This window comes from Tupaia chinensis, unplaced genomic scaffold (assembly GCF_000334495.1).
Source record: "Tupaia chinensis unplaced genomic scaffold, TupChi_1.0 Scaffold000430_1, whole genome shotgun sequence".
Classification (NCBI taxonomy): domain Eukaryota; kingdom Metazoa; phylum Chordata; class Mammalia; order Scandentia; family Tupaiidae; genus Tupaia; species Tupaia belangeri.
Genome location: NW_006159935.1, coordinates 3838276 through 3860440, shown reverse-complemented (window position 1 = coordinate 3860440; position 22165 = coordinate 3838276). Strand labels below are relative to the sequence as shown.

Below are 22165 nucleotides of genomic sequence, written 5' to 3'. Positions count from 1 at the left end.
CTGCTCCGACCTTCTGATAATTTCCCCCCAAAGGATCTTTTTCACCAAAGCGATGTTGAAATACCAGAAGCACCACTAAAAGGGGGTATCCTAGTAACGTTAGATATAGTGTAGGTACAGATCATAACAGAAGACTTCATGGTTGAGGGGATCATCAGCAAACATTGAAAACAAGGTTAGCGAAGACTGATCAATTTCACCACGAAATCACATTGTTTTCTTACGAAAAAGACTGTTTTGACATGAAAACTATGAAAACTTTGGAGAAGCTTTGGATCACCTCTGCAAGAATGTACTATTTCAGCATTACTGGGAGAAAGGAAAAATAATCATGGCCTCAGAAATAAATTCTGTTCTAGCCAGGGGTGTATTGCCCACTGGGCACTATAAGAATAATGACTAAGGTCTCTGAGATGCGTAAATTCTACACAAATACAAAAGGGCTAAAAATAAAATTTCGATGACAAGATTTCCAAAAAACATTCCAAAATAAATAAAAATATCTTTAATATTATTTAAGGGAATCATTATATCATTGCTGATGGTCTAGTTGTTTTGTACATTTGTAAACCATTTATAGGTTATAATATCTTCATAATAATGAATGATATCTAAGAAAGACTTTCAAAACAAAATTCTAGAAGTAATGTGATAGCAAATACATATATTAGGTTGTTTGGAAAGTCATGACATGTTTTCCTGGTTTTCTATGCAAAAATGCATCGTGATGTTCCCAACAACCCAATATATACTGAGCCATGCAGGTGCATTTTAATATGATATGATGTAGAGTCCATGGGGCCTAAAGGTCTTAGAATATCTTACTTAAGACTTATGTGGTAAACTGAACATGTTCACATGAAAATTCCTTTTCTTCTTTCTTTTTCAAAAAATGCTTTTTGTGTTTCCTGGCAATGCTGAAGAAAGGAAAAGAAGTCAATAAATAACTTTTGAGTGCTCCTGAGATACTTTGACCCTGCACTCACTGAGCACATAAAGAGCAGACTCATATTGTCCTTTGGCAAAACCAGCAGGCGGATGGATGGTTACTGAGTAAGATCAAGGACACCCTTTTTCGGGGCACCTTTGTGCACTGGGGAAACTTTTATTCATAAGGAATGTTCAAAATGTAATCTTGTTTGAAGATAAGGGCTAGAATTACTTTCCACGATGCATGCCTTACCAATATTCCAGAAAAAAAGTACAAATCCCTGTGTGAATGGATGACTTAAAAGTAATGAAGCAAGTCCTAGCAAGTTGGGTTTGGAAATGAAGAATGGTTTGTCTGTCACTGCAGAGAGGTGGGTGGAGGGATGGGGCAGGTATGTGAACTGGTTTGCAAAATCCAAACCAGAAACAACAAACACAACATTTATTCCTTCTGAGCTACAATGTTCTTGGGAACAAAATATGCATATGCTCAATACTGTATTTCATGAGCTGGCCCTGTGTCCTGGTGGTTAAGGCATCTGCATCCCACAGGGCCTATGGCATGGGTCAGCTGCAGACACAGGAGGTTGAGAAGCATGCTGGGTATGTGTGCATACGTGTGCCTGCTCAGAATCCCAAGAAGACGGAGAGATGGAGAAGGGACTGTGGTGTTGCCATTCTCCACAGGGGGTTGTTTTGTTCTCTTGCTCTCTCTCGGTCTTTCTCTTGTGAATGCATGCACCTTTTAGCCAAAACAAAAACAAAAACAGAACTGTAGAATTTGTATGGTGACTGTTGTTTAATTGGCACAAGTACATGCATGCCGTGATCTTCCCAATGGTGAGACAGGGAGCCAGATGAGGAAGCCGCTCCTCAGAAAGGCTAACTGACTGGCCTCAGATCACATAGCCTGGAAACAGGAAAACCTGAACTCAGTTACACGTTGTTTTTTCCTGTTGGATATCTCGTGTGTTAAAATTTAAGAAGTAAAGATGTAAACTTTTTTAAAGGTGTTGATAATTTGAGAACTTCATATATAACCTAAGTCGTATAAAAGGAAAACAAAAAACAAATGCCATATATGAATGTAGAGCAGGGAAACCCAAAATATGCCAAGAAGAGAGGGAGATGGAGAAAGGACTGCAGCAGCACACTCTCTTTTTATAGGAGTTTTTATATTAGAGAGATTTCAAAGTCCAATGGGCTCATAGGAAATAGAGGTATTTTGGCCCCAGTTTGATCATTGTTTGGCAAATAAAGCCAAGGCCAGATCACTGACATGATCACAGAAAGAGAAATGATGGAGCATTAAACAAATTAAAATATCATCTCACGCAATACTTATGTAAACAAGCATCTGTCATGCTTCCAGTTGGTACAGATTTTTTTTTTTTAAGTTGGTAAGATGAAAGTGGGGGTGGGGAGGCAGTTAGGGGGATACAGTTTCTGTCAGGCCCAGACAATCACATGCCACTACAAGGAGAGAAAGAAAAAAGGAATCTTTGTTTCCCAAAATGTGAGAGGAAAAAAGACCTTTAAATTCTACTGATGTTCAATGCAACATCACACTAACATTTTCACAAACAATTCAGAAGTGGCAGAGAGTCTGAAAGGGACTTTAAATGCAGAGACATTAGTGTTCCTTTCTAGCTGAAAGCTAAAAAGCAAAGCCCAGATGACATTGAACACTGGAAGAATACTCAGGAGAAGGAGGAAAGAAGAGCTCTCCAGGGTTTCCGAATGAGCCTGCATTGCCACTTGGTCTTACTGCCTCCAACAAGCTAAGAGAAAAGGTAATGAGAAACACAATGAAAACAGACAACGATGAAGCATTATAAAGACATTACATTGCTGATGAAAGATTGGAGATTGGGAACAAGAAAGAGCAGTCAATGGAAAGGTAATCAAAGAAAGAAAGAAAGAACATCTCTACTGGCAGGTGCAGAGCTGAGTTAGAGCAAGCACGGGAGAAGATTTCAGAAGAGATCGCAATGGGCAGGTGATTTAGTGGTGCTGTTCACGGTCCACGGGGCAAAAAGTCCAGACCCTTTACTGCAGGAGACATTGGCATGGGCACACCTGCTCATTCACCCTCAGTCAGGATATCTTTTTATCCTACCTCCAGACAGTTGGACTCAGTTTTTTTCTTTTCTTTTTTTTTAATCAGTTAATAGTTAAGGTAATGATAAGCTATATGTTCTGTTCATATCCAAAGTCCTGAAATGTATGTTACTATTTGGTCACTTTGAGCTCCATCTACTTCCTAGTGTAAGAAAAGAGATCTGCTTTTGAAGAGTAGTCTGCACATTGCTGATGAGAAGCAGTAAAACACCAAGAAGGGTCCTCACACTTGTTTTCATTACCATCTTAAGAAATGTGTATTTTAAAAACTGATGAATCAAACCAAGGCAGACGATTGCTGGTTCTTCTCTGTACGCTGACATTGAGCACTGCTACTCCTTTTATCATCTACGTATTTTATTTTCCTTCTCTACATGACCACTCACCCTAAGGTTTGGGAGATGATTCATAGATAGATGGTTAGTTGGAAGCAGGATTATGTTAACCACACCCAGGAGAAGAGGACTAAGTAATGAAGTTCCCAAAGATGGTCCCACTAATGTCTACAAGTGCACGAAGCCCAAAAGAAGAACACCAGCTGCTGGGAAGCCAAGGACTTTGGAAGAAGTCACCCACCGGAGGTGGCCCAGACCTATGGCGGCCAGGGAACCTCACGTCGGGAGTGCTCGATGACACGGCTATGTTGTTTGCATGCCCAACTGTTACGTTTCTTTTACTGCAAAAGGCCTTTCCAGGGGGCACGGGACAACAGGGAGGTCTAGAAAACTGCTTTGATGACATCTGCAAAGATTTCCCTCTAGGAATGATATGGCTTCTGAAAGCTCGGGAACTGTGAACTAGTTCTGAATAGAGAGGACAGACGAGGAGATTTAGTGATGAGGACCAGTAGCAATTAGAAAAGAATGATTTCAGAGCAGGTAAGTTCAAATCAGAACGTGCTGGGTAGAGGTCAGAGGAAGAAAGTGGAGACGGCTCCATGCTTTCCTCCCTTTTCTGGTACATTTGTGCATGATGGCGCTGCCTAGGGGAAATCAGAAATTCTGGGATGCTTTTCAAGGAATAGTGGTCCTTTCCAATGAGATCTGTAGGTGCCTCTCTTCTAAACTCATGCTTGGGGCTGGGAACACTGAAGGCCAGGTGGTCATGCATCAAGGAGAGGTCACTTAACGATGCAGCATTTCTTAGAAGAGTGGAGGAACTTGTAAAGATGCATGAGTTCACGTCCCTCATGGTCCGAGGTCCATGTGAGTCTCTAAGGCCCTCCTCAATTGCATTAATGAACACCTGGGGGCTTGTCGCTCTGGAGATGTTGGGAGAAGATACACAAATGACCTTAGATCCTAAATCTCGAGTGGGGCTACATCCTTGGGAGCGAGATCGCATTGCGGATCTCACTGTGGTCCTTGAGGCTTCCTGAAGCTTTAGTTGTTCTTCGAGACCAAGTCTAATTAGAGAAGGTGGTCCGTCTTTCTTCTGGGAGTGATGCTCAAATGGGAGTCTTGATCTGGAATTACTAATTCCTGCAGGTGCTACTGGCATTAGCTTAGGAGAGAATAGTTTTTCAGTTCTCTGAACTCCTGCCATGGTTAGGAGCTGTGTGTATGGCTTAGCACTGGAGAAAGGTGACACATCTCTGCCAGCCAGGAAGTCTGCCAGCTGCTGTCTGACAGCATAGTGATTCTGCTTAGCTGGAAGAACAGGTGGATTATTAAGGGGTCGTTGCTGTACCTGGGAGTAGGATCACAAAATTGAATTATTGATCTAAGAGAAAGAGGCAGCCGTTAAAGACAAGGCAAATGCGATCATGTTTACAGATGGTAAAGAAAGTGATAAAAATGCTCTGCACCTCAAATCAAAGCGATTCCCTCTACAGACTTGTATTTTAAAGTTTTTTTTAAAGGTTATTTTAATGATTATTACAAAGGATTTAAGCAATATTTAAAAGTACAAAAAAGGTGAAAAAAAGTCACTATTGTGATTTCTACCTCCCATAAACCACCGTCCTTAACATAAGACATTCCAAACATCTTCTATACACATGTCAAGTAGGATAGAACAATAAAATTAAAAAAAAGATTTTAAAAAATAAAAATAGAATCTTATGGGGACCAGTAGATGGCGTAATGGTTATGTCATTGGACTCCTATGTAGTCAACTACAGTTCGAGTCCCAGACCTGGCAGCTTGAAACTCACATCGGGCACATGTGTGTTCATACCCAAGATCCCAAGAGGAGAATGGAGTAGAAGGGACTGTGGCATGGCCATCCCCTTGGGAGGTGCTTTCTCACTTTCTGTCTCTCTTCTGTCTCTCTGGCAAGCACACATACTCTATGGCAAAAATCTCTCTCTAAAAGAAAAAACAAAGAATCTCATGTAAGAAATCTGGTCCTGGTAACATTATAATCTAGATAACTTGAAAAGAATTCTTGCAGTAAATATCTAAAAATGATACATAAAAATACAAACTAACCCAAAACATGCTTTCAAATGACTAGCTGTGCTCGCAGGAATGTAAAAGAAATCCCTAGGTACTGTTATGATAGCACTGAAAACCAGGGTGTTCCTCACAGGAGCTGACACGGTGACTCCCTGGGAGGGTGGTCGACTTGGCTAGTTATTATTCCATTTGTTTGCTTTACCCATTTCGCTATCACCATCCCCCCCATCCAAACAGCTTTTAATTCGTTTTTTTTTTTTTTTAAAGCAGTTCGTCACAGAGCCAAGTTCCTCCAAACCCTTCCTTAGTCTAGTAGTTAACCAAATAAAAGGCCATTACTTTGGAAATACCTGCAAAAAAGAATACAAATGACTTCTGCTCCCAGAAGTGAATACCACCACCAGAAGAGTCAACTGTGAAGCTGCCAGGACCACCGTGGACAAGGTAGTGTCCGCAATAATGCTAATAATCAGTAAGGGGTCCAGTGACACATAGGAAGTGATGTTAACTAGAATTCCTACGTCCTTAATCACATTCTTTACCAGAAAAAGCCACTGAAAACTCTCATGGCACAAGTTCAGCTGGATTCAGATAAGCGAAAGACTTTTTCTCCTTCGTGTTGTTACCTACAAAAGCTCACTACAACTACAAAGATACACAAAACAGAACCATAAGTGGAGTAAGGTGCCTTGCCATTTCTCTACAAAAGTAATGTCTGGTTCTTCCAAGAACAGTGTGTGCTCATGATGAATTGTTCTCCAACGCTGCAGCCCTAGGCTAAAATCCACTTCCACTGGACAGACACAGGCCACAGTGTAGCCCGACGCCGACGGGGTGTGGCCGTGCGTCTCACTTACCTCCTTGGCCCATGCTGGCTTCTCACTGGGACTCATCCCTTCTTTGTAATGGTACAGCGGCTTCTTTTCCACGGGCCTCTGCTCCTGCCGCTGATGCTGCAGGGAAACCAAATAGTCTCTCTCCTGCTTCAGCTGTCTCTGCAGTCTTTCTGCTTGTCTCTGTTCTTCCAGCTGCTTGCGCTTATATTCCTGTCCAGATCAGGAAAGGGGGCAAAGGAAAGGCCAAATGACCACATAGCAACCACTGGCCAGGACCAGTTAAGCATGCAGAGACAAAAATGATGCTAAATAACAAAGGACCTTCATCATAATGAATGATGGGAGGATGTCAGCATTTGCCACAGAAATAAGCTACAGCCCCATGTTAGTATCTACACAAGAACGTGTCACTTGATGAAAACACTCTTGTTTTAATGGCAATACCCACAGAGCACCACCCCTTGCACAGTGACTTATCCCTATGAAGTGCAACTAAGACAATGGCAATAATGAGGACATTTGGAATGGTCAGCATGCAACCTCTATAAGGAGTTACCCACTTCCTGATTTAGTCATGAAACCACTCAAAAACATGTACAAGTTAAGCACAACACTTAAACAGTCAAAGACAGTGCCTAGATCATCTTTGGTTTAATAAAACTTGGGCCAATAAAAGCCATCAGCAAGCTTATGTACAGGCTAAAAAATATCAGAATGCCATTGAATAAAAAGTTCATTAAAAAAAAAGATACACCAAGAAGCCCATTTGGAGAGCAGTGCAATAATAATAAAAAGTACTTGAAGTGGAGGCCGCATGAGCAGGGAGCACAAGATGTTCCCATCGTAAGGGGAGCACTAACAGTCTGCAAATGAAAAGCGACTGCAGAGCTGAGTGGGCTCTTACGGCAGAGGTGCATTTCGCTGTGACCGTGTCCCAGTTTGCCGTAAATGGCCTTAAAATGACTCTGCAATAACCAAGTGGGTGTCCAGAGTGGTCTGAGCTTACAATATGGCTGGGTTCATGTAAAAGTTGCACAAACAAATGGAGTCCGTCAGGAATGCAAAACGACTGCATTGAATGTATTAGACTCAGCAAACTGGGTCAGGAACCGTTTAAGTTTCTATGAGATTTTTGAGGTCCACGGAGTGTGGAGTAGGCCTTCCGATGGACTGCACACACACACACACACACACACACACACACACACACGTGCAGGATGAACACAGAGCAGGTAGGCTGGCTCTTGGCTTTCCCATTACCAGAAGTAGCGCTTGTTCATGCAGTAGCTGCTGTTGCAAGATCTCTAACTGTCTCTGCTCCTCCTCTAACTGCCGCCTGATGTATTCCTGGAGAGGTAGGCAGCAGAGAATTCAGAGGAAAAGAAAGTGAGAAAGAGAGAAAAAGACTGGTAATTTCAAAGGTGATGAGAGCTGCCAGGTTAAGTGCAGAAAGAAGCAGGGGAAAAATACCCAGGCACCTCCTCACCAAACAGGAAGAATACGCCACACCAAAGCAAAAGCATGTCAATGTAGTCAAAAGCACAAGTCCTCTTGTACCTGCAGCAGCTGATGGAGAGGGCTCAGCATTTTACTGTCACTACGGGAGTTTAACAAACCCATCTATATCTGAAGGCTTTTCATTACAAGTTCCTCTCTTTATGGATTACCTGGAATTAACAATGCTATAAAGATCGTAGGCACTGGTGCAACAGCAGGGATAAAACAATTGTTGAATGTGATGGCGCACTGTCTTTGTAAAGAAACCATCCTACCGAGTTTCTCGGTGCTGTGGGGATGTGATTCTAGCACAGAGGTACTCCTCCAGCCTGCATCAATGACACACAGTCATAGGACAAGACAGGGCATGATAGGAAAGCTCTTCTGAAGCAACAGAAAGGTAGGACTTGGCCCATGTTTCATGCTTCAGTGCTACCTTCAAATCAGACACCCAGGTTTGGGAGAAGCAGAAGGCCCAGGTGTATCAGGGGACTCAGGCTTGGGGATGAAGCAAGGTTCAATGGCTGGGAGGAGCCAAGGTTGTGCATTTGACTTCTTGAACAAGTGAGAAACGCTGCTTGAGAAAGAGTAAAAACTGGCCTGAATTGAGCAGTTCTGAGAGAAGGTGCCCCGCACCCCAGAAAAGACACCTGGCACTGAAGATCACGTGGGGCTGTTGGGGACTCGCTGCCCTCCGTACCTGCTCGTGCTCTGCGCGCCGCCTCTCCTCCTCCCGGCGCATCTGCTCCTCGTAGTGCCGGCGCTGCTCCCGCTCCTGCTGCTTCCGCAGCTCCTTCTCCCGCCGTTGTTGCTGCCGGAGCAAGCAGAGGACCATGAAAGCAATGGGACCGGGGCAGGGATGGGGAAAGAGGCTCACGTGTGCACATGGGCTTCCCAGCCCCCACGGGGGCACATGGCAGGGGTGATGGTCAGAGACAGTGCATGTACTGGCCCTGCCATGGACCGTGTGAGTGGACTCTCGCCAAGATGTGTGTGTTAAGCGTGTTCTCCCAGCGGTCGTTGGTGGTGGAGGTTCACGTCAGGGCTCAGACACACCAACTCCTGATAGGCTATCCCCCATCTCAGGTTGTCTGTCAGGTTACTCCAAGAGAAAGCTTATGCCATTCAACTCTTCTGACATCATCATACACCAGCGTGTACAGATGGACGGAGTAAAACTCAGAGAAGAATGGCGCAGTCAAGGCCGTCCGGTAATCAATGGAGTACACAGACGGAGTATATAGATGGCCCCTACCCTTTTCCCATGGACTAACCATCTTCCTCATCAGCCCTGTCTCTGTGTTTTCCGAAGGATTCATTTTAAATCACGGACTTCAATTTCTCACGCAAAGAGCCTAATGCACACACAGGAGCTGGCACCGTCTTATCAGCATCTCGCTCATACAATCATCATGCCTCCGATGGTGACCGGTGTGATGAGCACCTAACGTTTTACCTCATCGACTCTTTACGACATCTTTTGAGGTAGGTGTTACCTCCGCTTTATGACCAGGCACAGATGCAGCCATTGTTTAAGGTCACGCCCATGTTCAAGGTCACACCGAGTAGATGGTGGAACTCGATTTCAAAGCTAGGCGATGTGACTAGTAGCTGAGCTTCACCTTAACTACAGAAACATGGAGAGGCCACCGAAGGGACAGGAAGACCATGGGGTAGTCCCCCCTTTTACTGTCAGGAAAGGGGAATGTTGTTGGAGAAGTTAGAACTAAGCCAAACGGTTATGAGAAGCCAGTGGTTCTCCAGGAGGGCTGTCTTTACTTTACCACTTTAGCCTTTGGAACTAAAGAAGGGCATGGGAGGGTTTTCTGGTTATCCCAAAGACTGGGGAACATGACTAGCACATAGCACGAGAGGCCAGCGATGCCAAACACCCTGCAGCGTGCAGGATCATCAATGTCATAAACTATTCTGCCACACGACATGCCATGAGCACCCTTTCTGAGAAAGGTCGCAGGCCCTTTGAGTCAGATCCTTCTTCTGGCCTTGAGATTTCTTCTTCCTCAAACACGAGGCTCACTGGGATCGTACCAGGGGGCCCCTCCCTTGTAACTGTCTCGACAACACATCATTGCATGCTGGGGAAACACGAGGTCCCTGGAACACAATGGATTGTGGTTGTAGCACACTGACAGATGAGCTCTACACAACCAGGGAAACAGCATTTGTACAAAGGGTCTCCATCACAGCCCCAGCCCAACCAACCACGGAGATCCAAAATGCCAAACAAACAAGCCCATGAGGAAGCCTTCCTGATGTATTAGGTCATCAGAAAAGTCATGATGCAATTTTGCATAAAAAAAAAAACAAAACAGAAAAATACATCATGACTTTTCCGACAACCCAAGAGCTCCTTGCTGCAAGTCTGTGAGACCTGTTGCCTCCCAATAACCTCTGAACCCTGGGGGATAAGCTGCATCTTGGACACACAGTGCTTGTCATTTCCAGAGTGACAATTATTTGTCCATCTTAGAATTATGAGCCTTTATGCAGCTGGATGACATAATCAGAGCTGAAGTCATGGGAGAGGGGAAGGCAAAAAGCCAGAAAACACTAGGAGGTTATTCTATGGATCTTAGCATGAAATGATAAGCTGTCAATAAGTCTGTTCACAATTGCTACTGAAGATGGAGATGCAGCCTAAGGAAGAAAGACTAGATGTTATCCTGACGTCCAGTCATTTGAATAGGACCAGCGCGACACCAACTTAAAAGCAGAAATGAGAAACAGGCTGCATTACAACAGGCCATACTGGGACTATGGAGCCTGTGAGGGTGGAGGCAGCCCTGGCTCGGGGCATGCTGGACGGTGCCACGGAGTGGGGCAGGGAAAGCACTGTGTGTGGTGGGTGACAGGGATGAGTCAAGTCCCACACACACGATTATTTGTTTTACAGAAAAAGGATACAGGAAGACGCAAGGAGAAAATATCATGGGAACCGACTGAATAATTTGGATTACAGACCCAAAACAGAGACATTTCCAGCCCTCAACCAAAGCGAATCAGTGCCAGCACAGAGAATAAAATAATTATGTGTACAGATCTGGCTCCTGGCAGGAAATAGCCCTAATTGAGCTAACATTTCAAGATTTTTACTCCAACCATCGCTCTCTTTCTGGAGGAAAAAAAAAATAATCAAGGCTTTTGAAGATTTAGCTGATTTTTATGTGAAGGATTTGTACATTTCCAGCCCCTCTGCCAGGAATCAATACTGCTTTATAATTACATGCCACTCAGGTACCCGTGCAAGGTGTATACGGTATTGATTGCAACTCAAGACGATCCGGGCTTCCCAAGTACTCTGTAGGTTCTGAGAAAGACACTCAAAAGTGACTAATAATTAATAATGATCTCACTCAGATCAGCTGCCACTAACACACGGAGGCATCTGTCAGGCTTTGGTTCCTGTGGTGAGGCTGGAAAAATCAATCACTTCCCCAGCCTTTCCAGGACACCCCGTCAACCTCCAGCTGCAATGTCTCAGGGCTGATGCTTTTTCCAGGAAAATGTTTACTCTTTCTCCTCCTGGGCATGGACAGTTTGAGGGGACACAATCAAAGTATGTTTAAGAGGGCTGGTCCCATGGCTTAGTGAAGGGAATCAGGTCCCACATGGCTGGCCGTGGTTTGAATCCTGGCCCTACTAGCTTGAGAAGCTTGCAGGGGGCATGTGTGTGCATGTGTGTGCATGCCCCAAATCCTGAAAGGATAGAGAAGCAGAGAAGGGGGGCACGTGGCCATGCTCCACTGAGGGGTGCTTTCTCCCTCTTCCTTTCTCTCAGTTTCTGTCTTTCTCTGGTAGCACATGTGACCTTTGTCCAATTAAACAAACAAACAAACAAAAGAACATGTTCAAGAAAGTCTAAGTCCCTGGCCTCAGGCAAACGTCTTCACAAAGCTTTGACAGCTCTCTAGAAGCAATCAATGCTCTCAACCCCGCATTCAGGCTTGACTTTTAGCAGAAGAGTTTGTTAAACTGAACAAAGACACTTAGGGTAAAAGAAGAAAACAGTATCTTCTCGTATTTTCCCCCCTACCAATTCTTATGGCTTATATCATACTGTATCTTTTATTATAGTTACTCAAGTATGTCTTAAGAATTTTGCGACCTAGGTTGAAGGTTATCTGTGGTCAGAGCCTCTATTCTACTCAGTTTTTATCTTCCATTGTTTCCCATCTAGGGCCTGGTATCACTGATATTTGCTGCACTGAATACAGATTGGGTGAGCAGTAACGGAGGAAAGCCTTGCAGAGCTTAAGACCACACCTTTGCCTTTCTTTCCTTTCCTTTAATTTTTTTTTTTTATTTTAAGGTTTTTACCATAGGGCATGTGCGAGACAGTGAGAGAGAAAGTGAGAAATTACTCCCCAGAGGGGATAGCCACACCACAATCCCTTTTCCTCCTGGGATCCTGGGCATGCACGCACACATACCCAGCATGATTTTCAAGCCTCCAACTCTGGGACTTGAACCGTGGTCAGCTCTGTGGGAGTTCAGCATCTTACCCGCTATGCCACATGCTGGCCCAGCACACCTTTGCTGTTCTATGCCCTTCTTGGACATTCCTTTAGATGGTGCACAGATAGAGCCTGGTTACGTTCTGAACAGAGAGCTGCGACGGATGGTGCTGGCATGCACCCTGCTTGCTAGCTTAGAAAAAGGCATGAGAATAAGGTAGGGAAATGACAGTCTAAGCCAGAAGGCATCGGAGAGGGGACACTCAAATAGTGCTTCTAGATTTTATTCGAATTATGCATAATGATGGTAATGATCCTGCTGTCAAAAAAGAAGAGCTTAAACCAACCACTCTAAAACTCTCGGCAGACACTCCACAGACTCTGAACTGCCCACAAGCCCATTTCCATCCCTGTCATCTTGGTGCCACTATAGCTCTTAATATTAGATGCTCAGAGGGTTCTCGGAGGATGACTGGCAGTACCTACGCTGACAGTTTTCCAGGATAAAGTCAGTGTTGCCTGACTCTGTGGAGTGGATCATCCGGGTTTTCTTCTGCTTTTTCTGTTAGTTGGTGTTTGTCAAGAATGATTTTTTTTTTTTTTGAGAGAGAGATATTTGCTATAGGGTGTGTGTGTGCTCACTGGAGAGACAGAAAGAGACAGAAAGAGACATAGAGGCAGAAAGGAAGAAATCACCCCCCAGGGGGCCTGGCCACACTGCAATCCCTTCTCCTCCACTTTCCTTTTGGGATTTTGGGCACGCATGTACTTGTGCCCAGCTTAAGTTTTAAGTCACCAGGTCCAGGATTTGAACTGCAAACTATGTGAGATTCCAGCGATATAACCATTATGCTATCTGCTGGTCCCATCGAGAATGATGTTTTGAGGACAAGTTTGATCTGCCCCATGAGTATTGCTCTCAACCCTCCTCTAGGAGGAGATGCTGTGGCTGTATTTTCAAGAATGTGAACTCATTAGTTAATTTGTTAAGAGTCTATTTACTTCTTCCATGAGTGAGAAGGACAGTGAGAGAGAGAGGGAGAAAGCCAGTCATCCCCAAGAGGGACTGAGTGCTTCAATCTACCCCTGGCTCCAGGGCACACATGTGCCCAGTGTACTCAGGGAGGTATCCAGATGTGAACCTGGAACCTCCCCACGCAGGTCAGCTTTACAGAGCATTGCATTTTACCTCTGCACAACTGTCTGGCTCCTGGTCAGCTAATTTTAATCATGGAATATTATTAACCTTGTCCTCGTGCTCAGAGGACCCTCGAAGATAATACATTTATCCTAAATTGACTATGCAGGGTTTCTTCTCTTTAAATTCTTGCCAGAGAATACATCACCTCAACCCTTAAGTACTGAATTCTTACTGAAGGCCTGGTAGTAAGAAACAACCCCCCCCCCGGATGCGCATCACAAAGGCCGTGGAGGTCTTTCCCTCTGTTTCTGAGAGGATTTTAAAACAGCAGAAAGGTGTGCACCTGTACTGGGTGCTCAGATCAGCAGAAAGGTGTGCACCTGTACTGGGTGCTCTGGCTGTCGTAGAAGTGAGTTTGATGAACTGTTATGTCATCAAATTGCCTTTTATCAGGCCCTCAGAGGAGCCAAGTAAACCTAACCACCGCGTTTATGGTAGAAATGTTGTCTGAGATAATATTTATAGCACCATTTGACCACTACCAGGCTATAGATTTTCACTATAAGTTCATAGGTTTCCAAGGATCTCAGAGTCCCTCACCTGAGTACCTTGTTTACTTTTATCTGATGGGCAACATGAATCTCGAACCGTTGGTGTTTGCCTCCTTTCTCAGGCTCTGGACCCTCAGAGTCAGATTGGTGTATTATGTAGATGGTATGTGAACTGGCCTGGCTTCTGCCTGCATCTTGTTTTTCTCTTCTACTCTGTATGTTCTTTTCTCATTTATTTTACTTTAAGCTGTTATATTAATTTATATGAGCCATCTTTTCTTTCTTTTTTTTTTTTTTTTTAAGAGATATTTTTGCTATAGGGTGCCTGCACTTGCTGGAGAGACAGAGAGACAGAAAAGGAAAGTGTTCTTTCCCCCCACTGGGGGATGGCCATGCTGCAATCCCTTCTCCCCCCATTCTCTTCCTGGGATTTTGGCCATGCACACACACACGCCTGGCATGAGTTTCAACCCTCCAGGTCTAGGCCTTGAATCGCGGTTGACCATGTGGGACTCTATGCCATCTGCGGGTCCTTCTGTAAGCCACCTTAAGTCCTCTTATTGGATAAAGAAAGTCATAAAGTAGGATATAAGTGAACATACAGATAAGATACAAGCCTTGGTCCTGCGTCCATCTTTTACATACCTCACATTTCCCATGATATGACTGAGAGGTAACGTTGCGCTTGGGAATTCATGTCCCATGGCACATGTCATTGTGGGAGAGATGGCAGTGGGATGGAAACAAAGACTGGGATCAGAAACAGTACGGTTTGATCTGGTCCTGCACCGCCCCCAGTGTGGAAGCTGAAGACCACGCCGTGGGGCCTTCCGTATGGTTGGTGAATGAGTGAGCTACGTAACCTCAGTAAATCGCCTTCACCCAGACTTTCACCAAGGGGGCAGGTTAGCCGATCTTGCGAGTCCTTTCGTTCCAAGAGTCTGAGCAAGGACGTGCTATAGTGCAAAGCAAGTCTCCTCACAATTCAGGATGAGAAGTGGAACCAAGCAGAATTCTACTTTGCTCTGGGAAGGCTCCTCTTGCTTTTCATCCTGGGTGACCTCCTGGAACTGGTGAGAGGGGACCCCACTGTGACTGTGGAAGCCCTGAGGGGGCCTCCAGAGGACAGGAAAGAAGCTGGTGGAGGATCAAGCCAGGCTCCTTGGGAAGTGCCTCAAACCATCCCTTGGCACAGGGGCCTTCCATTCAAAGGCCTCAGAATGAAAGGACCCATGAGGTCTATTGAATTGACTGCATATCACACATACCCCTCTTTAAATAGGACGGTTTTGTACAAGCTTCATAGAGCCGTGCCTGTGAAGAGGGGCATTCAGGCCTGGGCATGCCCTTCCCCCAGTTCACATCCACTAACACTTCGGATGTGGACAGACCATTGCAAACCACTGCAGGAAAAGGTCATGAATCCTTGCACCTAAAACTGGGATCCCAGTCCTTTTTATTTTTCTTTTCCTTTATTTTTATGATAGTTAGTGTGTGCACATGAGAGAGAACGTGAACAAGAGAGCACCTTTGGTACAGTCTGGCCAGGCTGCAATCCTCGGCTCTCTAGCTTTTCAGGACCCTGGGCACCTGCACACGCACACCTGGAAGGTCGGGGTTTTGTTTTTTGTTTGTTTTGTTTGTTTGTTTGTTTTTTTCCTCACAGTAAGGGCATGAAAGTGACTGGGAACTAGTCTGACACTCTAAATTCATTACACACCATCAATAATAAAAATAACAGGAGAGAATAGCAATCATGAATAACAGGAACAAACGCGAAGGCTTTCCTGTGATGCAGAGTACTCCTCTAAGCCTTTTATTTACATGACCTCGTTTAACTCTCACCATGATGCTTTGAGGCGGGTACTGCTTCCTGACCCCCGTGACAGATACGGAGATCAGGGCACACTCAGTCCAACCACTCGCCCAAGTGCACTCCATCGGTAAGTGCGAAGCCAGGGCATGCACTCGACCCCGGCTCTTGCCACTCTGCTTCTGTGGATTTGAAAGTAACAGTTGGGACAGCGACACATGGAAAGTGAAGGAGAGCATCTTCTGCTTTCTCGAGGTGGCATTTTCCCTCTCCCTTCCCTGTCACCGATCTTTTCTTCACAAAAGTGGGATCCGGGAGCACTGAAAAGGCTAGACAGGCTGTCTGTACTTCATTCTTCTCCTTCCACACCTACTTTACAGTATTAAAGACAGCCCCCAACCTACTCTCCAGGGCTGTCCTGAAAAATAACTGTCTGAATGAAGCCTTGTCTTTGCACTCCCAGGCCAGCTTGGGATAAGTAAGCAGCCCCACAGCCAGGCACTCAGGTACATTCTGTGCACCTAGAAAGAGGAATGAAGATTCTGAGCAGAGTGAACTGCGAGGGGGCTCGACGAAGGATTCAGGTCCTGCCTCTCCAAGAGCGCTAGTTGTGAGAATTCACAAGCTCCCCATCGTCTCTGAGTCTCAGTTTCCCCAGGAAGAACAGCTCCTCAGGTGTTCCCAGGTATCACAGAGGAGCGAGAATGCTCTGAGAAACATCACTAGCATCATTGACCATTTATTGGTGATGAGTTGAGTGCAGAGGAAGCCCCTAAACTCCATCTGCCCTCACCCTGAGTCTTAGTTGAGACTTTCAGACTGAGTTCTCAGAAAGCAAGCCTGCTATAAGCCAGCTTATCAGTACAGAGCTGGCAGGCCATTCCAGCATGTCTGAGATGATGCTGAGATGCTAAGTGATGTTCTGCCTAGAAAGGCTGCAGGAACTGGGGACGTTTAGAGAACACTATTACCACCTTCAGGTGGTTCTAGGACTGATGTGCAAAGCATTTTAGTTTTATTTGGTACAACTTTAAGTAATGCAAGAATATCACAAGGAGTTAAATAAAAAGATACGTTTTCTAACATCAGGAGATGTTCAAAATAGAATTGTGGCCTGGAGCCCGGGAATGTATGTGGAGAGGTTATATGTTAAACAGGTTAAGTGACCTTGTTTGAGGGATACTGTCACATGGATTCTTGCTTTTAGAGAAGGGTTGGCTAAGATCACTTCTGAGGCATGGTAAGTTCTCCAGTCTGTTTAGTCCTACAAAATTGCATGCGGAAGAAAACAAAAATTGGAATGAAAATGATTTGATTTGAATGTCATGTGAAATAATGCTTTCTGTAAGACTAATTTGTTGGTCAGGAATAAGAAAATTACGAAAGACTAGAAACAAACTAAAGGTAATAAAAAAGGTTCCGTGAAGCCCCCAGACCATGGAAGGCAGGTTCGAGCATGCCACTCTAGCTGGTACTAAAACGCCATCCCAGCTGTCCTGAGTGTCCTTGGTACATGGAGGGTCAGCAGCTGCCAAACTCTAGATCTTTTGCCGGCATGAAAGGCTGTAAGTGTAAAACACTCGCATCCTGTCTCATTCCTTCAAAGGGCAAAGGGCTTCTCATTTCTGCAGCATGTTAAAGGGCAGTGTAGGAATTTCAGCCCAACCTCCTCACCTTGGCAGGAATACCCGCTCTGTCCCCCCACCCCCACAGGATCCAGGTGACAGAGCAGCCCAACCCAGAGCTCCTGCAGCAGGCAGATAAATCAGAACAAGAATCCCTTCTGGGATTCTCAGAGAAGCAGGTTTCCTTACATCTACGCAGACCACTATGCTCCTGAATCACACAGGTGTGTGTGTGTGTGTGTGTGTGTGTGTGTGGTGTGGCTACCATATGCGTATGTGACTACTGACCACAGTCCGAGGCTCACAGTGAGCATCCAGTTCACCAGCCGGGTGCCCTGCTGTTTTGTCATCTCTTTATTGATAGAGCAGAGCGAAAGCTGGGGCATGCTCAGTCTTTGTGTGACCAGGAATAAAGGCTGCTCACCCCCACCAGTTGGCCCCAGCTTACAGGACACATTAGGAGCGTGTGGTTAGTGATGAAGGGAATTCAAGGCCACTACTTAGCAACACCAATGAATTAACCCTCCAGGCTCTAACGGAATATTCTAGCCTACAGTGCTTTCTTCCAGCTTAGGGCCTGGGACTATGATCGAGTGGGTGGAAATGCACACTTGGCAAAAGCCACACTGAGAGGCTCGCCTCCTGCTTTTGCCCACGGAAATTGCTCCAGCTGTTTTCAACTGTGAGCTCTCACTCTGGACAGAGACGACGCAGGACAGCCACATGGAGGCAGAGATGGGCAACAACGATTTGTCCCACCATGTGCAACCCTCTTCTGGAATTCATTCATGTGCTAACTTGCTGCCAGGTACTGTTCTCAGTACTCTGTGAGTACTGACCCATTTAACCCTTTGAACTATTACTATCTCGTTTTGTAAACGAGCAGCCGAGGCATAGAAAAGTCCTATCTTGCTCAAGATCACAAAGGCAGTAAGTGGCAGAGCTGGTATTCCAATCCAGGAGGCCTCATTTCTACCCTCTGGATAAAAGGGTCCCGCTTCAGCTACTGTGTGTCCGATGGGCAGAAGCTTACTCTTGTGACGTAACCGGATCGCTCTCCTCCTGCAGGTTTTATTTAGGTATCAGTAGGAGGTGAGACTTTACCACCATTTGGCACTAATAATGGGATCGTTATCACAACAAGAAATACTGATGAGAAGATCCACCAAAAGGCAGAATTCCCCAGGGAGATGGTCCTGTAGGCTTGACTGGGAAGGGGAGCTGTGGAAGGAAGGTCCTTCGGGCTTGACTGGGAAGGCGGAAGTTGACCCCGTTATGTGCAGTGCACCCAGAAGGATGAGGAATGGGCACCTCCTTGTGCTGGAAAGGCCAGGACTGCCGGTCAAGTGAACAGCAGACAGCCCAGTCAGGCACAATGGAAGGGGTGCTCTCAGCAACAAAGTCCCCCAAAGGGATGGAAAAGTCCAGGGTTTACAGCAAACAGGGAAGGTATGTTAGGGAATTAAAGAAGGCAGGGAATAGGGAAATGCTATCCACACAGAAAACCATTAAAACTAAAACCCGAATGAACAAGACCTTGGCATCATTGGTTCCAAGATAATGGTAGGAAGTTCTCCCACAATAGCAATCCATTTTTGTGTCAGGCATTATGCCAAGCCCTGTGCATACTGTTTCATTTATTTCTTCCAAAACGTAAATATACTGTCCAAGTTAATTTACACTGACTGCACAGATGGGAACTGGGGCTCAGAGAGGGTAAGGAATTCGCACAAGACCACACAGCTTGGATTCTACCTGGGCATTCTGGCTTGCAAAGTTGGTGTGCTTTACACCGATCCACTAACCAGCCATTTAAAAACTAATATATATATTATATATATATAATATATATTATATATAGCAAATAAATAGATATATATATAAAAAAATATATATATATACACACACACTTTTCTCCTAATGACATAACCAAATTCGTTCTAGTATTATAACAAATAACATTTCCAAAGCATAAAAAACACTTATCTATTGGTATATTGTCTCTTTTTAGGTTTTTGTCATAGGTCACATGCATGTTCCAGAGAGAGACAGAGGGAGAGAAAGTGAGAAATTACCCTCCCTCCTGGGGGGGTGGCCACACCCAATCCCTTCTCCTCCATTCACCTCTTGGGAGTTTGGACACACACATACACACACGCACACACACACACACACACCACACCACGCACACACACCCCACATGCCTGGTGTGAGTTTCAAGGTACCAGGTCAGGGACTTGAACCACAGTCAGCCATGAGGGAGTCCAGAGCCTTAACCATCATGCCACCTGCTGGCCCCTGGTACATTCATCTTAATACACAGTAGAAAGTTTTGGCACAGCACATAAAGGAGTTTAAACTTTTGAAAAGTGTTCCTCTGTCGTGACCCGCATGTGTAACAGCTCGTGTTTACTGAATGCCCCGTATGGGTGGCGTCCTAAAGCTTTCTGTGAACTACCTCATTAGTCCTCACGGTAGTCACGTGGTAACGTTATTGCTATTTCTAGTTTTAAAAAGTGTTTTCTTTATTCATGATGGATCACGTGAGTGAGCGAGAGAGAGGTACATCTCCCCCAGGGTCCAGCCACAGCACAGGAAGCTTCCCCTTCCTCCAGCGTTTCTTCTGCCTGCTACTTCCTGGGCTCTTGAGAGGGTGCCCAGTGTGTTTCAGGCCTACCTGGCCAGGGGTTCAAACCCCGGTCCTCACGTGGAATGTGGCTTCTCTTGAGCAGCCCGTGGCTGTGGTATAACAGATCTGGCCCTATTTGTAGTTTTACAGATGTGGAATCTGAGGCACAGAAAATTTGAAGGACTTCCTTAGGAGCATACATCTAATAGGAAAAGAAAGCTGAGATTTGAAGTTCGGCAGCCTTAGGGTCTAGAGTTGATGTTGTTTACCAAAGTGCTACTTTCCTCTCAAAGGGATTTTCCCAAGTGCTATGTTGTCCAAGAACTTTTCAGAGCTTCAAGATGTTGGCCGGCATGGAAATCATTAAGGACCATGCAGTCCCCTCAACCCCCACTTTTAGGGGACTGTAAGAGCATGTGGGAGAAACTGCTTAGGTCCCAAAGAGCAATCTTCCACACCAGTGGCTTCTTTGGGTTTGGGCTACAGCTTACAAGGGCTCTGTGAGCCTGAGGTGGTTACCCAATGGGAGCAGAAATCACATTGAGGGAGTGTGAGCGAAAGTCAGCAGCAAGTAGCTGAACGTGTAATTGTGAAACGTCCTCTGAACAGGGTGTGAAAGGACCTCATTAGCCTTAGCGAGCTGGGCATTAGATCTGTCCAGTTCTGGGCAGTTGGCAAAGTTCTTTCTCATCTTTTTTTTTCTGCCTAATCCTCAAAACAACCTTGTTGGTGGGAAGAAGCTTTGTTACTAGCCATGCTGTAGAGCCTGGGGGGAATTAGAGAGATCTTTCAGGGCACACAGGGGGTGCACAACAGCTCTCAAATTCAGATCAACATCTTTCCTCTCCAGCTTGGGCAGGCCGCTTTCCATCCCCTACACAGAGAGGAGACGAAGCATTTGTAGAGTACTATCTGAGAACTACACTTCAAACATGCTCTTCGTCACTGCAGCCCAAGGATGGTGTTCTATTCCTAGGGTGTGGGGTACTGCAGCAGAGCTGACCTTTTAACTCCATCTTCATGTTTGCCAGTTTCCTTTGTTTCTACAGCACTGGGGTCCCCTGATGTTCCTTCTATTCCCTACCCATTTTCCCTGCTGGCTTTCCCTCCTCTATCTGAGTTATCGGAGCTGAGGTTCAGATTCTGTCTTCCTCTTGGTGTATTCTTATTTCCATTGCCATAAACCAGTAACACCCATTTTCTCCTGCCCTCTCCCCTTCAGCATAATCCGGCTACATCCTTAGTATCACCCTTTGCATAATCTGGCTGCATCCTTAGTATCACCCTAGTTGCTTCAGTTACATTTTTTTTTTTAGGAGAGATTTTTGCTATAGGGCACATGCACTCACCAGAGAGACAGAGAGACAGAAAGCGAGAAATCACCCCCCAGGGAGGATGGCCACGCCGCAATTCCTTCTCCTCCACTCTCCTCTCGGGATCCTGGGCACGCACGCACACATGTCCGGCATGAATTTCAAGCCTCTGGGTCTAGGACTCTAACTGCAGTCAGACATGTGAGTCCAGGGACACAGCCATCACACCAGCTGCTGGTCCCGCTCAGTCGCATCTTAATCTGGTTACGCTCTGAACTGGCCTTGCCCTTCTCCTCCCTCCCGGATGCTGGACTTCTGCTGCATGCTCCGGGTCACCGCCAGGAGGCCTCTGTGCCTGCCGGCTCTCATCTCTAATGTCTCAGCAACCAGCACGTCCTGTAGGTCCCACAGGCTGCAGGCTTTCTTCCCTTCTTTCTTAATAAATACAATTTTTATTTGTCAATGAAATGTTTCAGTGAAAAAAAAAAAAACTAGATTCTCAGTATACTCCTAAGTATGCCCAAGTATCCGTATCAGATTTTGGGTTAACGTAGCAACACATTTATGTACATGATTAGATCATTCGTACTGTTTACTGATCAGGAAATATAGATGTATGTGTGATATTAAGGCATCTGAATGTCTGGCATACTTTTCTATGCAAAAACACATCACTTTCCCAACAACTCAATATATATGTTATGTGTGTGTGTGTATATCTATATGTATACACACATATACATGTATATATTACACACATGTACCTGGCGTGTCTCTCTATGTGTGTATATGTATACATATCACACACATGTACCTGGCGTGTCTCTCTCTGTGT

The 22165-nt window shown here is 45.3% G+C and overlaps 1 protein-coding gene across 5 annotated transcripts in view; it reads right to left on the bottom strand.

The window, feature by feature from the left end:
* Positions 1 to 22165, bottom strand: part of TNIK (TRAF2 and NCK interacting kinase) — a 417539-nt gene that overhangs the window by 64391 nt on the left and 330983 nt on the right. For 3 of the 5 annotated variants that reach the window (XM_006155057.3, XM_027774424.1, XM_027774427.1), the window contains 3 exons: positions 8484 to 8596; positions 7547 to 7633; positions 6308 to 6496 (listed from right to left, as the gene is read on the bottom strand). In XM_006155057.3, the coding sequence (XP_006155119.1) occupies positions 6308 to 6496; positions 7547 to 7633; positions 8484 to 8596 (389 nt within the window). The remainder of the gene's footprint in view (positions 1 to 6307; positions 6497 to 7546; positions 7634 to 8483; positions 8597 to 22165) is intronic. The other 2 variants (XM_027774425.1, XM_027774426.1) reach the window with 1 other exon arrangement.